Raw genomic sequence first — 19,607 nt, forward strand, 5'->3', positions numbered from 1 at the left:
AGTTCGTCACCTTCACATGGACCTCTTGAGAGTGGGATCAAATGTTATGCAGACTTTCACCTTTTCTGCCAGTGAAGAAAATATGGACCATCAGGTAAACTGTAATGTGGAAGGTGGGTGGTGGGGGAGGGAGCCAGGGCTCGTCTACAATAAAACCACCTCTTTTGGGGCATCCATGGAACTGACCAGATGTGTTACTACACTTCATTACAGACTCCACCACATAAAATATCTATTAAGTAATTCATCATTATGTAAACATACACGTACTAAATAAACGAGCTTTTTCTGTCTCTTTATCTAGGGGAGGGAGAGGGGATAGAATTGGGAGAAAAGAGGCCATTGGAAGGGCATGGCCGTCCTTCTGTGCTATTTTCTTATAGAGAAAGAACACTTTATAGAGGCTCTTTTTACTTTCTCATTTCACTTTCTTCTCTTCTGACTTTTCCATCTAGAGACAGGGTGGGCCTAGGGAACCCAGCACTGGCCTAGGAAGGAGAATGGGGTTTAATACCCAACTTTGCCACCAACTGGCTGTGTGACTTTGTGCAAGACACTTAACTGCATGAAGCATGGATTTTCTCTGCAAAATGGAGATAACTTATGCTTATATGCATAGAGTTGTTGAGGAAAGCGGATAAGGTGAAGGATATGGAATTATTGTGAGATATTCTGCAAGTGTAGAGTGTTATTACTTGTAAATATTAATGTCCATTTATTCATTCAACCAACCAACGTTTAATGAATACCTGCTAAGTCTGTGCTCTATGGCAGATACAAAGATGATCCAAAGGCATAGACCCTATTCTGAAGTGGCTCACAGGTAAAGGGTGGAAGGCAAACAAATGAGCATTTACTAATGTCCAGTGTGGTCAGCACAATAATGGAAATGCAAGCTCCCTGGTAGCAGAGGACACAGTACCCAACTCTGCTGGTCTTCTCAAATTGCAGTTTAAACCAGTGACTTGTACTCATACTGCCTGCTCAATACCCGCTCTGTTATCTATGAAAGTTCACTTTTAAAATGCCAAGCTCACCATCGGAGCTCTTGCTCTCCAACCTCAGTGGGAAGCTGTCAACCTTGCTGCCTGTGACCTCGCCAGAGAAGTAGCCGGCAAAGGTGATGCTTTGATAGCGGGGGGGGGGGGAGGTGTGCCAGACATCACTGTACAAACACTCCAAGGATGAAGCAAGGATTAAAACTTTTTCGACTCCAGCTAGAGAGTTTTGCCAGGAAAAACGTGGACTTCTTGATCACAGAGTTAAGCCTAGAGTCACAGGGAAAGGATTACTCTATTTTGGCAAAACTGCATAGCCTTCAACTTTCGTGAGGGTTTTGGACTGTCGCGTGCCCTCGCTTCCTCCATATAAACAGTCGAAGACTTATGTGAATGCACTGTGGTCAAGGCAGCATCCTTTCGCTTGAAGGCCAGCTTCTCAGTGAAGCCAAAGGACAGGCTGAGAAGGGCCTTGCTGCAGCCGTTGGTTTCCCTCTGGGTGGCCGCAGCAGCTGATTCCTGGGGGCCCTACAACATGGCGTGAGAGGAAGGGGACAGCGATTTAGGGAGCATCCTCTCCTGTGGGCGGGCAGGGCTGGAAGGAGCTGTGTGGGGGTGAGAGGCTGTGAGGGAGCAAAGCCCAGAGGGCAGGCAGCTACTCGGGCTCATCCGGGCCCCACCGATGATAGCGCTCAGGGCCCAGGGGCAGTTTCCTTGCCCACCTCCGCCCACACCTTGCTCACTCCCATCTCTCTGTTTCACTAAAGATGTAACATGTGAGTGAGTGGTATTGTGAAGTTAGAATCCATAAGAATTGTCACTGACTGGACATGAAGGCCCAGAATATTCTCTTCCTGGGTATGGAGAAAAGGGAACCCTCCCACACTGTTGGTGGGAATGTAAATTGGTGCAGCCACTGTGGAAAACAGCATGAAGATTTGTTTAAAAACTATAAATGGATTTACATTATGATCTAGCAATCCCACTCCTGGGGATATATCTGGAGGAAACTCTAATTTGACAAGATAATTGCACCCCATGCTCATAGCAGCATCATTTACATAGCTAAGACATGGAAGGAACCTAAATGTCCATTGACAGATGAATGAATAAAGATATGGTATATCTATACAATGGAATACTTCTCGGCCATGAAAAAGAATGAGATAATGCCACTTGCAGCAACATGGATGGACCTGGAGATTATCATATCAAGTGAAGTAAGTTAGACAGAGAAAGACAAATACCACATGACATCATTTATACGTGGAATCTTTAAAAAAAAATGACATAAATGAACTTATTTACAAAACAGAAACAAACTCACAGACATAGAAAACAAACTTATGTATATACATGTATAATTGAATCACTATGCTATCCACCAGAAACTAATACAATATTGTAAATTAACTACACTTTGATTAAAAAAAGGAAAAAAAAAGAATACTCTCTTCCTTCCATGTCCAGAATATAAAAAGCCCTCATTCCCTATTTCCCATCACAGTTGCTACCTTCTGGAATCAAGCCCTCAACCTAGGTCTTTGCCCCCAAAAAGGACAATAACCTCCCAACTGCTAGCTCCCCAATCACTTCACTGAACCTACTGAAAACCTTGCTTCGTCAACCTTCCCAAGGCTCAGGGCCACCCCAGCCTGGCTAACCCACCAGGAAAAATCATCTGCAGGAACAAGCACAAACGCCAGCCTATGTGTTCTCCAGATGGATGAGAACAGAAGTTTGTTTTTTAAGAACCTCTCTTTTGATTTTCTCTGCCAGTCCTCACACACTGCTTCTGCAGAATCTGTTTCTAAGTCAAGAAGGAAGAAATGGGAAAATGTCTGTTGGCTTTTCTCCACTTAAATTAAGGTCAGCTTTTCAATTGTGGCGCTTAAGGGAGTTCCTGGGAAGCTTACCCCTGCAGATGGCCTGGGCTTACCGGACACGGAGTCCTGTCCACCATCCGCAGAGACACCCGGTAGCTATTGCTTCCCTCTCTGTGCCCCAGGGTTTTCATATGCGGAAATGATCACATTTCCCTTCCTACTTTCTGGACCACTTACGAATATCCAACTAGAAGCGAATATAAAAACACTTTGAAGTGTAAAGCATGATAAACTAGTCATCATCCTGCAGAGATTGCCCCAGTTTCATAAAGAAGGAATTCAAAATTTATTAGTAAAACTCCTGTTCCTTCAAAACTACAATTTTTAAATACTTAGTTACATTAAAGCCTTTTTAGTCTGAGCTCTGAATGAAAAAATTTGTTATTGGTAAAAGAATTAGAAGATTGACTTAGAAAGGTATTCTTCAGTCAGTCTGATAGAGACATGTTCCTTAGTACGATTTATCACATACATTTCGTAAATGTTACAACTGTTTTTGCAAAATTTGCATTCTACCTTCCAAAATCAGCTTTATGTTTGGACCAATAGAAAAAAAAAAATTTCTCTTAATATTTTGAACACACTGAAGAAGCTGTGTGAGCTGTGGAAGTCTTAAAAGAATCTGGAAAACCCGTGGCAGCCACCATGTGCATAGGCCCAGAGGGAGATGCGCAGGGTATAACACCTGGACAGTGTGCTGTGGAGCTGGTGAAGGCAGGTAATTTGGACCCATGATGTGAGAAGTATTTCAGTTATTGTCTATGTATGAAATTTAACAGCGTTTTTTAATATCACGAGAGCAGTTTGAAAATAAAAGCATTAATTGGAATCGGTCTCTTTATCTGTAACATTGGGAAGTGGAAGAGGGTAGCTAATCTCTAAGCAACCTTCCAACTATTAGAAAAGAAAATTTAAAAAAACAAGTGAATAAATTGTGAAACAAGTAAATAGATTTACTTCTTGGACTAGGGGCTTCGATGGTTGGCGTGAATTTCAGATTTGGGCCCAGGACCAGCCTGAAGACCATTAGGCTCATGAAGGAAGGCCTGCAGGCTGCAGGGTTGAAAGCGCACCTGATGGTGCAGCCCTGGGGTTTCACACGCCCGACTGCGGCCAAGGAGGGTTTATGGATCTCCCAGAATAGCCCTTTGGTAAGCTCAGGTGCACGTTAGAGTCCTTGTGATTTCTTGTTGTGACAAAATGGACATGGCTATAATGAACAACGACAGAACAGACCTAAAATACGAGGCTACCTAAGATGAAGACACTGAATGTTAACCAAAAGTGAGCTATCTGAAGAACCCACCCTCTAAAATGAATAGTTTTTTAATTGAAAAAATAACACCCATCAGAACATCGATCCTTTGAAAACCAAGATGGTAACAGGAGTGCCCTAGCTATTGTATTACAGGACTGGAGCCCAGAGTTGCAACCAGATGGGATATTCAAAAATATGCCAGAGAGGCCTGCAACCTGGGGGTCAGGTACATAGGCGGGTGCTGCGGATTTGAGCCCTACCACATCAGGGCGATGGCAGAGGAGCTGGCCCCAGAAAGGGGATTTTTGCCACCAGCTTCAGAAAAACATGGCAGCTGGGGAAGTGGTCTCAGTATGCACATCAAACCTTGAATTAGAGCCAGGTAGGAATTTTTAAATTAACATTACTATTTCCTCTCATCTCTTTTATTTATTGTTGTAAATAATTATTCATGCACATGGTGATAAAAATTCAAAGCACAGAAGTGTATAAAATGACAATAGAAGCCATCCCGTTCCTGACACCAGTCCTACTTCTAAGGGTCACCTGTTTGCCATTTGTTTTGAAGTCTTATTTCTCTATTTTTGTTTTATCAATTTTAAGTGGTAATTACCCTTTATGAAAGTTAAGAAATTTAAATCACATAATCTTCCCTTTCCCTGTTCACTTTCCCCCAATTCTGACTTATTACATTTTTGCTTGTTCTGTTGGTTATCTTTATAAGTTTGAATTTCATATTTAACCAGTTATTATTAAATTCATCAATATGAGGCAGTATCTCTTGATTCCACTCTCTGTAAAATAAGAATTGACTCTGCTTCCCTCTACCTTTCCTCCCTCATCTACCTCGTGGCTTCTTGAAGGTATACCATTTCTTTCAAATCATCAAGGTTTATAACCATTGTGTTCTGCTTTGTAATTATAATTAAGTTTTCCAAGCTTTGTTTGTAGATTTATTATAAAGATATAAAGCTAGTAAATAACATTTACAGAATTATTAAAATTGTCATGTTAAAAAAGGAGGGCTTATAAAATATAATCAGAATACAACTTTATTTTTGTTTCCTTTTGTCTCTTTAAACCTGCTCCATGGGTGAACTCTTTTCCTGTGTTCCTGTTTGAAAACACTGGCATGCCCCAGAACTTCTTTGAATACTCTTAGGCAATAGAAAGCCCATGACCATTTGACTTAGCAAACACAGTGTCAATGCAGTAATTAAGCATTTAGTTTACTAGAACAAGTTTCAAACTTAAAACCTGGAACAAGTTTCAAACTTAAAACTTCTCTTTTCCAGCAGAATCTTTCAATATGCAGGAAACCAGGGAAAGCCAGTCTGAGCCTTCTCCTTCTCTGTCTTATGCTTCCAACCTTCCCTTCTCATCTTGTTCATCATGGTTTCTGACCTCTTCAGATTCAAAGACCAGCAACCTAAAAGGAAGGCCACGTTCTCTGGGCCTGGCAGATCTTCATGAGTGCATTTATGGTTCTTTAGACGCTTCCCCCGGAAACTTCTGTGTATATTTCTCATGTCACAGGCATTGCATTTTTTCTCTAAAAACTTTTTCTCTGCTTCACCCTCAGATCCTGATTTTTATCAGCAGGTCACTACAAATATGCTCCCATTCTATTTTGGGAGTCTCATTTTCCTTCCTGGTGACTCTTTTGGGTTTGATTTTAAATACCCCTAGGCTGGCCCTGCCTCTCCAAGAAGGCTTAAACTGGCTAGAAGACTTTTCATCCTTCCTTTATTGAAACAAACTTGGAGAGTGTGGTCTGATCTCAATTTAACCACACCCTCTTCACTCACCAGCCAACCTGCTGGTCTCTGGAATCTAGATTTTCCAGTGTAGAGTCAGGTGAGTCATCTGTCTGGTTCTTAGCCACCTACTTTGGAATTTCTGCAGAGTTTCTGTCTTGCTTTAATACCTGATATCTACCATATCTTGGTGCCTCCAGTAAAATTTCCAATCTAATATCCTGGTCATGATTTTCTAAACATCATTCACTGCAGAACCAAGCGGTAAGCATGAAACTATGGAGAAAGAGAAATAAACCTATTTTTACAAAACTCGAGCCCTTGTAGGAGAAGGTTCCAAGGTCAAATTGGTTCTCTTTTCTTACATTTCATCCGTAGTCCAAATTCAGGCCATATATTAATCTGTTTCCTCCTTGGACTGTGTCTTTCTTTGTACAGCATTTGGTTTTCTAGGAATTTCTAATTAACTTTCTTTTTTATTGTTGAAAGAAGAATAAAAGGCCTTCACCTTCTCGAAGGTCTTCCAATATCTAATTTATGCTATTTGTTATAATCAATCACTTTATTACGGAAGACATTTTTCTGGGGTCCCCTTGAATTTCTCTATCTCTTTCTTTCTCATCTGTCAATACAATGCCACACCTTTTCCATCTTCTAGAAACCAGCCACAATCTTGGCTATCTTCTTGAATTAGTGCTGTTATGTCTTCAGTCCATTTTGTACTTTATTTCAGTGGGACTTAGAACAGTCTTTATTTTTGCACTGGAACAACTTTCCTAATGTAAATTAATTTGGATTGTAAAAGTAGGCAAGAGATCATTTAGGCAAACACTTCTTCCGGGAGATAGGGATATTTATTCAAGATGTTTTTTATAGGTCTCAGGCTTAGAAAAAAAAGTACTAAATAGAAATATAATTAAAAGGTGAGGAAATCATACTTTGGTGATGATTAAAATAGTTCATATAAGTGAGAAATGGCTTATTTTAATATGCATTGTCTAGGGATCCTTAAAACTCATTAACAATTAAAGATGAAACATTATTCTGTAGAATAAAGCCAGAAATTTCTTACACCCTAAACTCCCAAACATACTGATGTTCGCAAAAATTTGTGATTACACAGAAACCTGTAGACACCCCAGATTTCTGACATTTCCATCATCCAAAAATATTGATTTATTCATTATTTCATTAAGTAAAGTGGAAAAAACTGTAAAAAAAAATATATATATATACACACACACACAAACACACACACACACACACACACACACACACACACACACACACACACATATATATATATATTTAACATAGAGGTCTGTGACCAGGAAACTTTGTACTCTTCTTTGTCTAAAAACAAGGAATGAATACTGACAAAGTAATTTGTATTCTGTCCTTAGTTACTTTTTGAAGAACTTTACTTTCTCAGTACATTAAAAACTGGCTTCATATATTTGCCATTATGTTATTAAGTAGACCTAGAAGGACCCTGCTATAGAAATTTCAGAATGAATGTAATTCACAGAACCATGTAAATTCAAACACATTGCCTTTTTCTGAAAGGTAGTGTGAAACCCAGTGACTATTATTGAGGACAGAAATGTAGACTCCTGGCATTAATGGATATGGGCATATTTTTTGTCTGTATGTTGAGACTGAAATTCAACTTGAGCCTGATCATCCACTAAAATTATGTGTATTTAGCAAATATGTACATAACATATTGAGCTTATAAAACAGGTATGAATCTTTCCATTAATTAACTATGCATTTTTTAAAACACAGGGCTAGAAGAGAGTATTGGGACAATCTGCTGCCAGCTTCAGGCAGACCTTTCTGTCCTTCACTGTTAAAGCCAGACGTCTAAGGAATAGTGAAAGAAAACACTGAAATAACAGGACGGAAAGCAATCCCCCTCAAGTGCCACTTGGAACCCTTCCTCGCCTCTATCCTCATGCCACCTTGATGTCTCCAGCTGCTGAACAGCTAATATGTTGTCAATTTAACACAGGATGCGTACTGCACTCCTGCTGTGGTTGAGTGCCAAGCAGGATGCTGGAGGAGATGCAAAGATGATGAGAAAGGCTCCTGGTCCTCCAGATAGTTCCTGTGCAGTAATGCTACAGGGCATGCCTTGAAGGTCATCATGAATAGCGAAACTTGTCTTGTAGAGTGAGTGTGAGATTTAAAAATAACCAGAAGTCACTGAGCACCAAACCCAGTAATTAATTCGGTGACTAAACTAGGCATAGGAGGAAGATGGGGTGGCATTCTAAATTAAAACTAAATCAGTGAGTCTGCCTTTCTTAAATGATTTCTATAATGACTCCAAAGGCAATCCCAAATGAAAAGAAGCAAAAAATATTCTGAGCAATGGCAGGATTATTGAAGTAATCATATAACCATCCAAAGTGATTACTTTCAAAAAACAGTTTTACTTAAAGATGTTAAGTCCTAGAATTTTTTTAATGTGTCTCTATAATCACAAATAGCTAGATTACAAACTACTTAAGGACAAGAATCATGCAATATGCTTCATATATTTTTCTTTGAAGTGTTTAGCATTGTGCCAAGCATACTAATAGATACTCCATGAAATACTTACTGTTGGTTGTTTAAAATAAATAAAAATAGATAAACAGTTTTAGGAGAACGTTTTTAAAGTTAGAGTTCAAATCTATCTTGGTCTAACATTTTCTTGATTTACATTGAGCTATTTGCTATGTGCTGATTTCTCCCTGTTTTTTCAAAAATACTGTTATCAATTTGCAACAATTAATACAATTAAAAATAATTTACCTTTTATAGTGTTTGAATATTTGAAAATTTTTGACCATTCTTTGGAATAATAATAACAAACATGTATTACTTATCATATTCCAGGCTCTTTCTTCTCTTTCTCTTTCCCCTCTCTCCCTCTCTTTCTCCCCTCTCTATTATACATTTATATATATAAACATATATATATATATATGACAAAAGCCATCCTTGATTTATGAAACACATAGTTTTCATTTTGAGTGTAGTACACTCAACTTGGAGCAGAATGTTGATGAGATAGAAGTTGGTAAAACTTCCCAGGGACAAAGAGGTAACCAATAAAGTCTTTAAAAAACAGATTTCCTACACTGGGAGATTCAAAATTTATATAGTAATGGGATCACAGCTTAGGTAATAATAAAAACATATTGAAGAAAAGTATTTCAGTCATGTGGTTCTAACTCCAACTTAATAATTGTGCCCCCAAATAAAGTAAAGAAAGTATACTTAATACCCTACTCTTGTTACCATGGTCTGACAATACTAGACAACACATTACCATTTAAAATATTGGAAAAGTGAAGACAAAATTATATTTTATGCAGATGAAATAGTTACATTGCTAGAAATCTCAAGAAGGTCATCTAGAAAGCTCTTACAAATAATAGGAAAATTCAGTAAAGTGGCTGGTTAAAAATTTTATATACCAAAAAAATTTTTATATACAAAAGCACTGCCTTTTTATACACACGACAACTATTTTGAAAGTATAGTAGAAGATCTATTTTACGTTTTCAGCAAAATGACTAACTGTCTAGGAATAATATTAACAAGAAAGGTATAAGAGCTGTTGAAATCAATTTAAGGGTGCAAACTAAGATGAATACATCTATACACATACTTATAAAGAACAAAGACAGTACTTTAAGAAGCAAAGTTGTTCTAAATTGATTAACAAATGCAATATAATCCCAGTGGAAAAAAATCATCAAGACTGAGGGGAAATACACATGCAAACTCTCAAGTTCATATTGCAAGGGTGGAGGGTGGGATTACAGGAGCAATGGGAAAATTAGAAACAGATGTAGTGAGGAAAGTGTGGCCTTACCATATGATCACTATACATAACTCAGTAATTAAAGTTACCAGATGCTTGCATAAAAAAAGATCAGATTATTATATACATATATAAAACATATATGTTAATGTCTGATAAAGGGGTATTTCAGGTCTGAGGAAAAGCTGGATTGTTTAATGATGTTGGACATTTCATCACATCTGGGAAGAAAAAGTTGGATCTCTTAGAACAAGTGCAGAGATAATAAAAATTTTAAACATAAATCCATAAAAGAAAAAACTCACACATTTCACCATATAAGAAAATTTTAAATGTATGCATTAATTAAACAAAGGTGAAGTCAAACAGGAATAATGTGTAATGAGGGTTAGTAGCCACTTCTCCAGTAAGGGAGTCTTGAGCTGCCCTAGTTCAACTGTCTTCCCACCTATGCAGATGTTGTGAGGGGGACTCACCCATGTGGTTGGCATTCAGAATGCCACTCCACCCCATTTTATTGGCTTACAGGTGTTGTGAGAGGGAGATGTACCCAGCTAGGGACCAAGCAAAGCCTTGGGTCAGTACTAGCATCACCACCCTTGCCTGCTGGTCACTCTTCCACTGTAGGATATGATGCAGTGAGTGAGGGACCCCAGGAACCACAGTGCACCTAGTAAGGATGATGTGAGGTGCTGCTGGCACTGACAATGAGTTCAGGCAGCTTCTGAACATTCTGAACACATTATCTCTTAATGTGGTAACTTGAATCTTCCCTTCCAAGAAAGAAGATCCTCTCCCTTCTTAGGAAACTTCTGCGGATCAACTCTCAGCTCCTGTGTCCCCTACATGCACCTCATACTATCTCCTCCCCACCTCCCCCAGTGTCCATAACCATTTAAGTTTTTCTGAAAAACCTCTTTCCCTCTTGTTCTGTTGTTATAAAAAAAAAGTTCGATATACTAAGGGAGACTTTCCTTAAACTACAGGAAATAGATTTCCTTAACCCATTAAATGTAGGAAAAGATATGCAACATATTCAAAATTAGATAAATATACATGAAGACAAGATACCTTTCTTCACCTGTATTGACAAAACCCAAAAAAACTGATAATACCTTACGCTGACAACGGTGTAAGGGAAAAGACACTATCACACATATGCTTTTTATAGACGTGGAAACTTGTACAACTATTTAGAAAGCAATCTGGCCATATCTATTCAAATTTAGAATTCACACACCCTGAGACAAACAATGTTATTTCTAGGAATGCAACCTACAATTATTTTCATATTTGTACAAAAGCCTATGTCTGGAAGCTACCAAAATATCCATCTGTGAAATACTAGTTAAGTGAACTAGTTATGGAACATCTACAGGATGATAAGTCATGGAACCATTAAAAACAATGCATGAGTGGGCAGAGGGTATAGCTCAGTGGTAGAGCGCATGCCTAGCAAGCACGAGGTCCTGGGTTCAATCCCCAGTGCCTCCATTAAAATAAATAAAGCTAATTACCCCCCACCCCAAAAAAATAATGCATGAGATTAACATGTATTGAAATGGGAGGATCTCCCAGATAATGCTTGAAATGAAAATATGCTCCTGTCATGTGTGCAGAATATTTCTGAGAGGAATGCTTCCCTTTTAAAAGAGGGAGACTAGTGATTGAAAGTATGGTGTAGAAGGATGACTTCCTTTTCTCTGATATCTTTTTTAGTGTTTAAATGTGTTAATGTGGGTAGTTATTACTTTTTCAATGAAATACAAAATTTTTAAATTTTTATAGTTTTAAAATTTTTATTGAGATTTCTGATAAAAGTGGTAAAATCAGGTATCATGAATTTCCTGCTGTGATACAGAATGAGAAACACTCCATCACCAATGACGCATCAGCCAGAAGTGCTTGAGTGGAATCCAATCTAGCCTTTGGATTTCACTCCCAATTTAAGGGAAATACAGGCAATCTAGGAACAAGGCAAACAACGCCACAAGGAAGCAATCAGGTGGATCATATATTCTACAGGGCAGCTGGCCTGCCATTCCACAGGTCAGTGTGTTGGGAGTGCTCATCTGTATAGAACAAACCCACGCAATGCATGGTCCTAGATTGGATCCTACTTTTGACAAACCTGTTATAAAAGGCCTTTGGGGTGCAAATTGGGAACATTTACTATGGACTGAGTATTAAGGAATCAGAATTAATTTTGTCCTTTTGAGAGATGCATACTAAAATATTAAATTACTACTTGTAATTTACATTAAATATTTTAACATATAAAAATGAGGATTTTCTTAAAAAGTGAAATTTCTACGGGCTCTGATTTGGTATAGGGAAATTAAAGAAAAAGTAATTGTCTGTAAAAAGTTAAAGATCAGTGAAACTAAGGAAAACAAGCTTGAACGAGCTCTTTCCAGTCCCACAGCAGATGTTTACTGTACTAGGGAGTTTCAAGAAGAGGAGATGGCCCTCTGATAAACCCTGCTGTGCCGTGTGTAAAATCCGCAACACAAACCTGCAAACAGCTGGCATAGAAACCATCGGAAGGGATCGAAGAGATGTGCTGAAACTAAGGGGTGAAGTTCAGCTGGGAAAACAACTCCTGCTTCCCCACAAACACAGCCATAATTTGATAACCTTAAGCAAAATTGTAAGCAAAGTTAAGCAACACACTTTGGCTGTACAGCCAGCTGCCTTGAAGATAAGCAGATATCTTGTTTAATCAATAATGAAAACGCTGAAAAGGATTTCAGAAGGGTGCAATTTTGCCTGACATCAGAGTTATTTTAATAGAGTCTTAATCAAGTAGGTGGGCCAGGCTGGCTAAGGCATTGCTGGTACTCTGGAAATCACATTTCTTTTCATCCTGCTATTTGGGCTGAAGAGAAAGCAGAGAAGAGGAGGGAGAGGGGAATAAAAGTTGTATTTTGTATGATATGGATTCATACGAGCTGACCTCTTCAAAATAGTGAAATTGGAGAAGCATCTTTCCATGTGATGGTGACTACTCACCTTGAAGGTTCTGTGCTTTCATACTAACTATACTCACTCATTCATGCATTTATTCACTCACTCATTCTTACACTATCCAAATAACATATTCCTAGTGCTTGGCCTCTGACAGTCACTGCACCCCTCCCATAGTACCCCACATTCATCTTGAATAACTACAACCAAGTTTTAATATGCTGTTGACAACTCCTATTTACTAGCCTGTTTCCTACTAGGAGGGGCAGAAAAAATATCTTGTTAATCGTTGTGTTCCCAGTACCTGGCACATTATAGAATTCAAAAAAAGATGTGCTGAATGAATGAATGAGTGGGTGAATGAATGTACCAACCATGCTAGGGTCAAGGGATGCAAAGATGAATAAGCCACTGTCTTATGCTGCCTTGTTGAATTTCCTTGCCAGAAATATTTTGAGGAATCAATGCATGATGTATGACAGACTAGCATCAGATTGTGTTGGCTTAAAGAAGCTGAAGCTGGGGAAACTGGTGCAGGAAAGTCCATCAGGAAGTGGAATGGCAGGCTGCACAAGCAGAATATAGGTCCTGACTGGAGGCGATGCAGGAAGCATTAGGGTAGAGGAGGGGGTTCACACTCAAGATCATGAGCACTGGAAAAAAGTGCAATTTTAAAAATGCATCATAGAATATACAGTGGAGAACAGACGGTCTCTTCAACGAGGGCTGTTGGGAAAGTTGGACAGCTGCATGTGAATCAGTGAAGTTAGAACACTCCTTCACATCATACAAAAAATTAACTCAAGATGGCTTAAAGACTTAAATATAAGACATGATGCCATAAAACTCCCAGAAGAGAACATGGGCAAAATATTCTCAGACATGAATTATAGCAATGTTTTCCTAGGTCAGCCTCCCAAGACAATAGAAACAAAGGCAAAAAAATCCAAATAGGACCTAATCAAACTTATAAGCTTTTGAACAGCAAAGGAAACCATAAACAAAATGAAAATGCACAGAATAGGAGAAAATATCTGCAAATAATGCAATAAACAAGGGTTTAATTACCAAAATATACAAACAGCTCATACAACTCAACAACAACAACAACAACAACAACAAAATCAAAAAATGGGCAGAAGACCCATTTCTCCAAAGAAGAAATACTGATGGCCAATAGGCACATGAAAAGATACTCAACATTGCTAATTATTAGAGAAAAGTAAATCAAAACTACAATGAGGTATCACCTCACACTGGCCAGAATGGCCACCGTCAAAAAGTCTACAAATAATAAATGCTGGAGAGGGTGTAAAGAAAGGAGAACCTCCTATACTGTTGGTAGGAATGTAAATTGGTACAGACACTGTGGAAAACAGTATGAGGATTTCTTAAAAAACTAAAAATAGAGTTACCATATGATCCAACAATCCCACTCCTGGGCATATTTCCAGAGAAAATTCTAATTCAAAAAGATACATGCACTCCAATGTTCATAGCAATGTCACTATTTATGACAACCAAGACATGGAAGCAACCTAAATGTCCATCAACAGATGACTGAATAAAGAAGCTGTGGTATATGCATATAATGGAATACTACTCAGCCATAAAAAAGAATGAAATAATACCATTTGCACAAACATGGATAGATCTAGAGATTACCATTCTAAGTGAAGTAAGACAGAAAAGAGAAAGAAAAATATCATACATCAATTATATGTGGAATCTAAAGAAATGACACAAATGAACTTATTTACAAAACAGAAACAGGCTCACAGACACAGAAAACAAACTTACAGTTACCAAACAGGAAAGGGATGGGGGAGGAACAAAGGAAGAGTTCGGGATTAGCAGATACAAACTACTGTATATCAAATAAATTAGAAGGTCCTACTGTATGGCACAGGGAACTATATATAATATCTTATAATATACTATAATGGAAAAGATTCTGAAAAAGAATATATATAATTTAATCACTTTGCTATATACCAGAAACTACCACAACATTGTAAATGAACTATATTTCATTAAAAAAATAAAATAAAAATGCATCATTGCCATTTAAAATATGGAAACCATCCATTTTGAAATCTGAAAAAAAGGAAAGCCAATATGGCCATTTTAACTGTTTCTCTATGTCAGTGAGATAAGGCTGAAATGTTAGAGAGGGTTCCTACTAAAAAGGTTACTGTCAAGAAAAAACCTGGAGTAGATAAGGACAATAACACATGGATATCTTGGAGAAGAGCAGTCCAGAAAGGTCAAAGCCAAATTGCCCCGCATGTTCAAGAAAGAGCCAAGGAACCGTAATTTTTCCCTCAGTTTCCTGGGGACACAGTGAGAGAGGAGAGGTCACAGGAGCTGAGACCTGAGAAGTTAGGGAAGTGAGGTTATGTCAGGAGTTGGCAGTCTTCACAAGGATTTTGGCTCTTATTCTGAGTCATAGGAGAGGACACAGGAGGGTTTTGAACAGAGAAGGGACAGGAGTACTTTGACTGTTGTGGTGAGAAAAAGCCACAAAGAGGTAAAAGCAAGGACAGAGAGGTGTAGGATTTAAATCTTCTTTTTGAAAGTTCTAGTCCCTCTCAGCTGTGCCCAAGGAAACTGAGGGAAAGATTACGGTCCATCTGGGCGCTCAATTTTACCTTTTAAATAAAAGCAGGGAGGGGGAAGAGGGAGGATATAGTTCAATTGGTAGAGTGCGTGCTTAGCATGCATGAGGTCCTGGGTTCAATCCCCAGTACCTCCATTTAAAAAATCAATCAATTGCTCAATCTAACTATCACCCCCACCCCAAAAATAAAGAAATAAAAGGGGAGAGAAGAATTTACTCTTTCCTTGTGATTGTTTCTCAATTTTACGAGAGGGAAGCAGTTTCAAACATGACAAATATAAATAACTTTACCTCAACTGAAACTCTCACAGTGACACAAACTTACTGCCATAGAGTTGTGTTAAGGATGTGTAGTTTGGGGCCAGACCACCTGAGTTTGAATCTCAGCTCTGCTGCTCACTAGCTATGTGGCCATGAGTAAGTGGCTTAGCATGGGGAAGCTCCTTGCTTTCCTCATCTGTAGGAGTAAGAGCTGTATCTACTGTTAAGAGTCGCTGGGATGATTCAGTGAGTTGACACATGTGCCTGGAGCAGCGTGAGTACTCATTAGCGTTAGGCACTATTGTAATTATTAAGTCATCCAGTAATAGATGTTCAGCTTTAAGACAGATGTGAGTTTTCCAAGACAGGGCTTGTGACTTACTAATCACCATATCCTTTTCAGCTCTGAGCACAAAATTTGCCAAATGAATAAATAACCATTACTAAAGCATCAGTCATATTATTTTATGGACTAAAAAAAAATTAAGGACAGATAATTCGAAGATTAGTTTTTTGTCTTAGAAAGGAAATACTTAGATCCTGGACTCTTAAAGAGATTATTTTGGAATAAATTCTGTTAGTTGATGTTCTTGTTTGCCAGCAACAGAATCCACTCAATCAAATGTAAGCAGGAAAGGATTTATTAAAGGTTAGTTACAAGTTCAAAGAACCTCCAGGAGGGCCAGAGTCAGACTGATCTGAATAAACAACATTCAAACCAGTCCCTGGGTGACCTCATGGCTGACCCTGGATACGTGGACCCCCGTGCATCACCGCTGCCCTGGCCACACCCATTCTAGAAGAGGGGCTTCACCTGATGCCTGCTTTATCACACCCGTTGCTTGTCACTCCAAATCTCAAATCGGTGTATCTGATTAGCAGGGCCTCGGTCACAGGCTTGCTACATTTTAGCTGTCAGAAAAGCTGGGAAAGTGAGTTTTGGGAACTGTACCTTGGGAAAGCAAGACTCTTAAAATGGGAAATTACCTCTAAACATAGGAAAGATAATCTGGTTGGTAGGCAGTCTGACAACACGACCACATTAACCAATAAAAATCAAATATTCAGTTGATTTGAAATACCCTTATGATGCTCTCACATTAGAATCTAATCATATGTAAGAGATGTATATCATATTGAGAGTGTAACTGAGGTTATACATAGAGATTACAAGTTAGAGATAATGATTGAAATGAAAACTAAAGAGGGGAAGAATCTTAAGTTTTTCATACACTTTAGTGACTGGGAGGATCTGATTTAAAATAGAGTATTTACATATAACTCTTAGACCCGTTCAATTTCTTTTTCCAGATTTTCTTTCCAATTGAATACCGAAATAGAAATAGAGCCTTTCGGAGCCCAAGTAGGACAGCTCTTCTGATTCAACTCTGTCATTGTTGATGAAAACAAACTGAGGCCCAGGAAAGTCCAGGGATTTACTCAAGGGTCATTGTTGAAAAGAACTTATGTCGAAAGGCCGAATAGTGTTATTGTTTTTTCAAGAATCCCTTTTCAAAGCTTCTCACAATTCAATGGGGAAGCAAGTTGCTTTGATCAAAAGGGCCCAAATCTTGTCTCCCTTCAACATCCAGCCAGAAAGGCTGCTTGCTGGCTGTGTTCTCCTGGAAAGATTTATTCCTGCCTCCTCCCAAGGATGCTGTATCCCGAAGTCTCACACATGAAGAATGAGAGCAATAAAATCCATTTCCACAGAGGCTATAATGTAGAAAACACAGCTCAATTTCCCCTGCTAAGTCAAGAAGCAGTTAAGCCCACTTTACCTACAAATCCTCTCCCTTCGTTGTAGCATCAAGACATTTATTTGACAAATATTTATTGGAGGCCTGCTCTGTGTCAGGCACCATACAAGGCAGTGGCCTGCATCTATTAGCATCATTGGGATAAATCTGGAGAGCGTGGAAGCTTGCTCCATCAAATTAGTCTCTTCTTTAAAATGTGGTAGAAAAACCCATCAACTGGCATCACTGTGAAATAGTGAGCAGTTGTTAAAGTAAACAAATAGCCTTTGGAAAACATGTTCTGATTCTTAAAAACATTTTAAGGAACAGAATAGAACATTTTAAGGAGGATATGATAATGAAACTAAATTTAATTCATTAAGTAGCTAATTGATATCATTACCAGCACCCAGGTGTGTTCTGTATCTCTATAAGCATCCTCGCTGGATAATGGGAGAGGATGATGAAGAGGAGATAGTAGCAAGAGGCTGGGTCACCTGAAGGACCAGTTACAATTCTTGCTTGGTACTTTGCCTATCCAGAATCAACTGCCATAGGACAAACTACTTTTTATGTTGATGTGACCGGATGTCACAGAGTGGAAATAGTGGGGAAAAAATATTAGGTAAAGAGCAGAGACCCATATTCAAGTCCAGTAAAGGGTCCAATAAAGATATGTGTGATCTTCACAAGTCACCAAATCACTCTAAGCCCAAACATCTTAAAAACAAACAAACAAAAGAATCACCAAAAAAAGACAAACTATGGAATGAAAAAAATTTTGCAAATCAAATACCTGAATAGGGTTAATATCCAGAACATAAGAACAACTCCTACAACTCAACAATTTCAAGAAATTCTGATTAAAAAATGGACAAAGGACTTGAATAGACATTTCTCCAAAGAAGATATAAAAATGGCCAACAACATATGGGAAGAGGTGCAACACCACTAACTTTTAGGAAAAAGCAAATCAAAGCCACAATGAGGTATCAATTCACACCTATTAAAAATAGCAAGTGTCAGTGAGGATGTGGTTAAATTGGAATGCATGTGCACTCTTGGCAGGAATGGTATAGCTGCTATGGAAAAAGAGTTTGGCAGTTCTGAGGGGGGAGGGTATAGCTCACTGGTAGAGCGTGAGCTTAGGAAGCATGAGGTCCTGGGTTCAGTCCCCAGGACCTCCATTAAAAATGAATAAATAAATATAAAAATAAATGAATATAAAAATAAATAAATGTAAGAATAAATAAATATAAAAATAAGTACCTCCCCCCGACACACAAAGAGTATGGCTGTTCCTTACAAAATTAGAAATAGAATTGGTTTAAATTAGAATAAAATTTGGCTTAAGGCAGGACAAGAAAAATTAGCATAACATATTCCCCATCTGTATTGGGTCCTCCCTTATGTGTGATATGCATCTGCATTATATATTAACCAGACCTCCTCAAAGGTGGGAATGCCTGTTTGACCATAAAGACCAATATTTTTTTCCTTCTTCTGACAACAGTAATGTAAGTCCTTAGAAGATTAATTTTTCCTTTCTCGATCCTTTAAGGGGTCATGGTGACCTATTGCTTGCTTAGTACAAGTTTATCTGGACTATGTATATTTGGTGAACTTCATGCAAAATGTCAGTGTGTCATTCTGATGTATGATCCTTTGTCTTGAAAATGTGTATGACTGTGCCTTCAACTTGTAACAAAAGGAACAGTCTACAGAGTTTTCTAAAGACTGTCTCCTGGGTTACAATCTTCAGGTTAGCTTGAATAAAGTTTTCTGTTTCTCCTTTAGATTGACTATTGACTAATTTTTTTGTCAACAGAATTATATGATTCCACTTGTGGAGGTATACCCAAAATTTGAAACAGAACCTAAATTTCTATATACCTATGTTCATAGCAGCATTATACACAATAGCCAAAAAGTAGAAGTAACCCAAGTGTAAATCAATAGATAGATGGATGAACAAAATATAGTATATACATACAATGAAATATAACTTAGCCTTAAAAAGGAAGGAAATTCTGACAGACTACAACATGAATGAACCTTGAAGACATTATGCTAAGTGAAATAAGCCAATCATAAAAGGAAAAATACTGTGTGATCTCACTTATATGGGGTTCCCAGACTAGTCAAATTCAGAGACTGAAAATAGAATGCTGGTTGCCAGGAAATGGGGGAAGGTCAAAATAGGGAGTTAATTTTTCCTTTTTATAGTTTATTCTAGATTATCAGTGTATAGTTAATCTCATTAATAATTAATGACCTTTTGGATTTTGGGTACCTTCTATA

At 38.2% G+C, this 19,607-nt stretch overlaps 1 protein-coding gene across 1 annotated transcript; it reads left to right on the forward strand.

Moving 5' to 3' along the window:
• Positions 1 to 2: 2 nt before the first annotated feature.
• BHMT2 (betaine--homocysteine S-methyltransferase 2) lies at positions 3 to 19,102 on the forward strand. Its single transcript, XM_010949389.3, is given in 9 exon segments — positions 3 to 94; positions 1,066 to 1,143; positions 1,145 to 1,197; positions 1,199 to 1,260; positions 3,453 to 3,602; positions 3,854 to 3,970; positions 3,973 to 4,035; positions 4,296 to 4,524; positions 7,688 to 19,102. Coding segments are annotated over 9 exon segments (912 nt in total). The 5' UTR covers positions 3 to 16; the 3' UTR covers positions 7,770 to 19,102.
• Positions 19,103 to 19,607: the final 505 nt, after the last annotated feature.

The sequence above is a fragment of the Camelus bactrianus genome, chromosome 3 (genome assembly GCF_048773025.1).
Source record: "Camelus bactrianus isolate YW-2024 breed Bactrian camel chromosome 3, ASM4877302v1, whole genome shotgun sequence".
In the NCBI taxonomy this organism is placed as follows: domain Eukaryota; kingdom Metazoa; phylum Chordata; class Mammalia; order Artiodactyla; family Camelidae; genus Camelus; species Camelus bactrianus.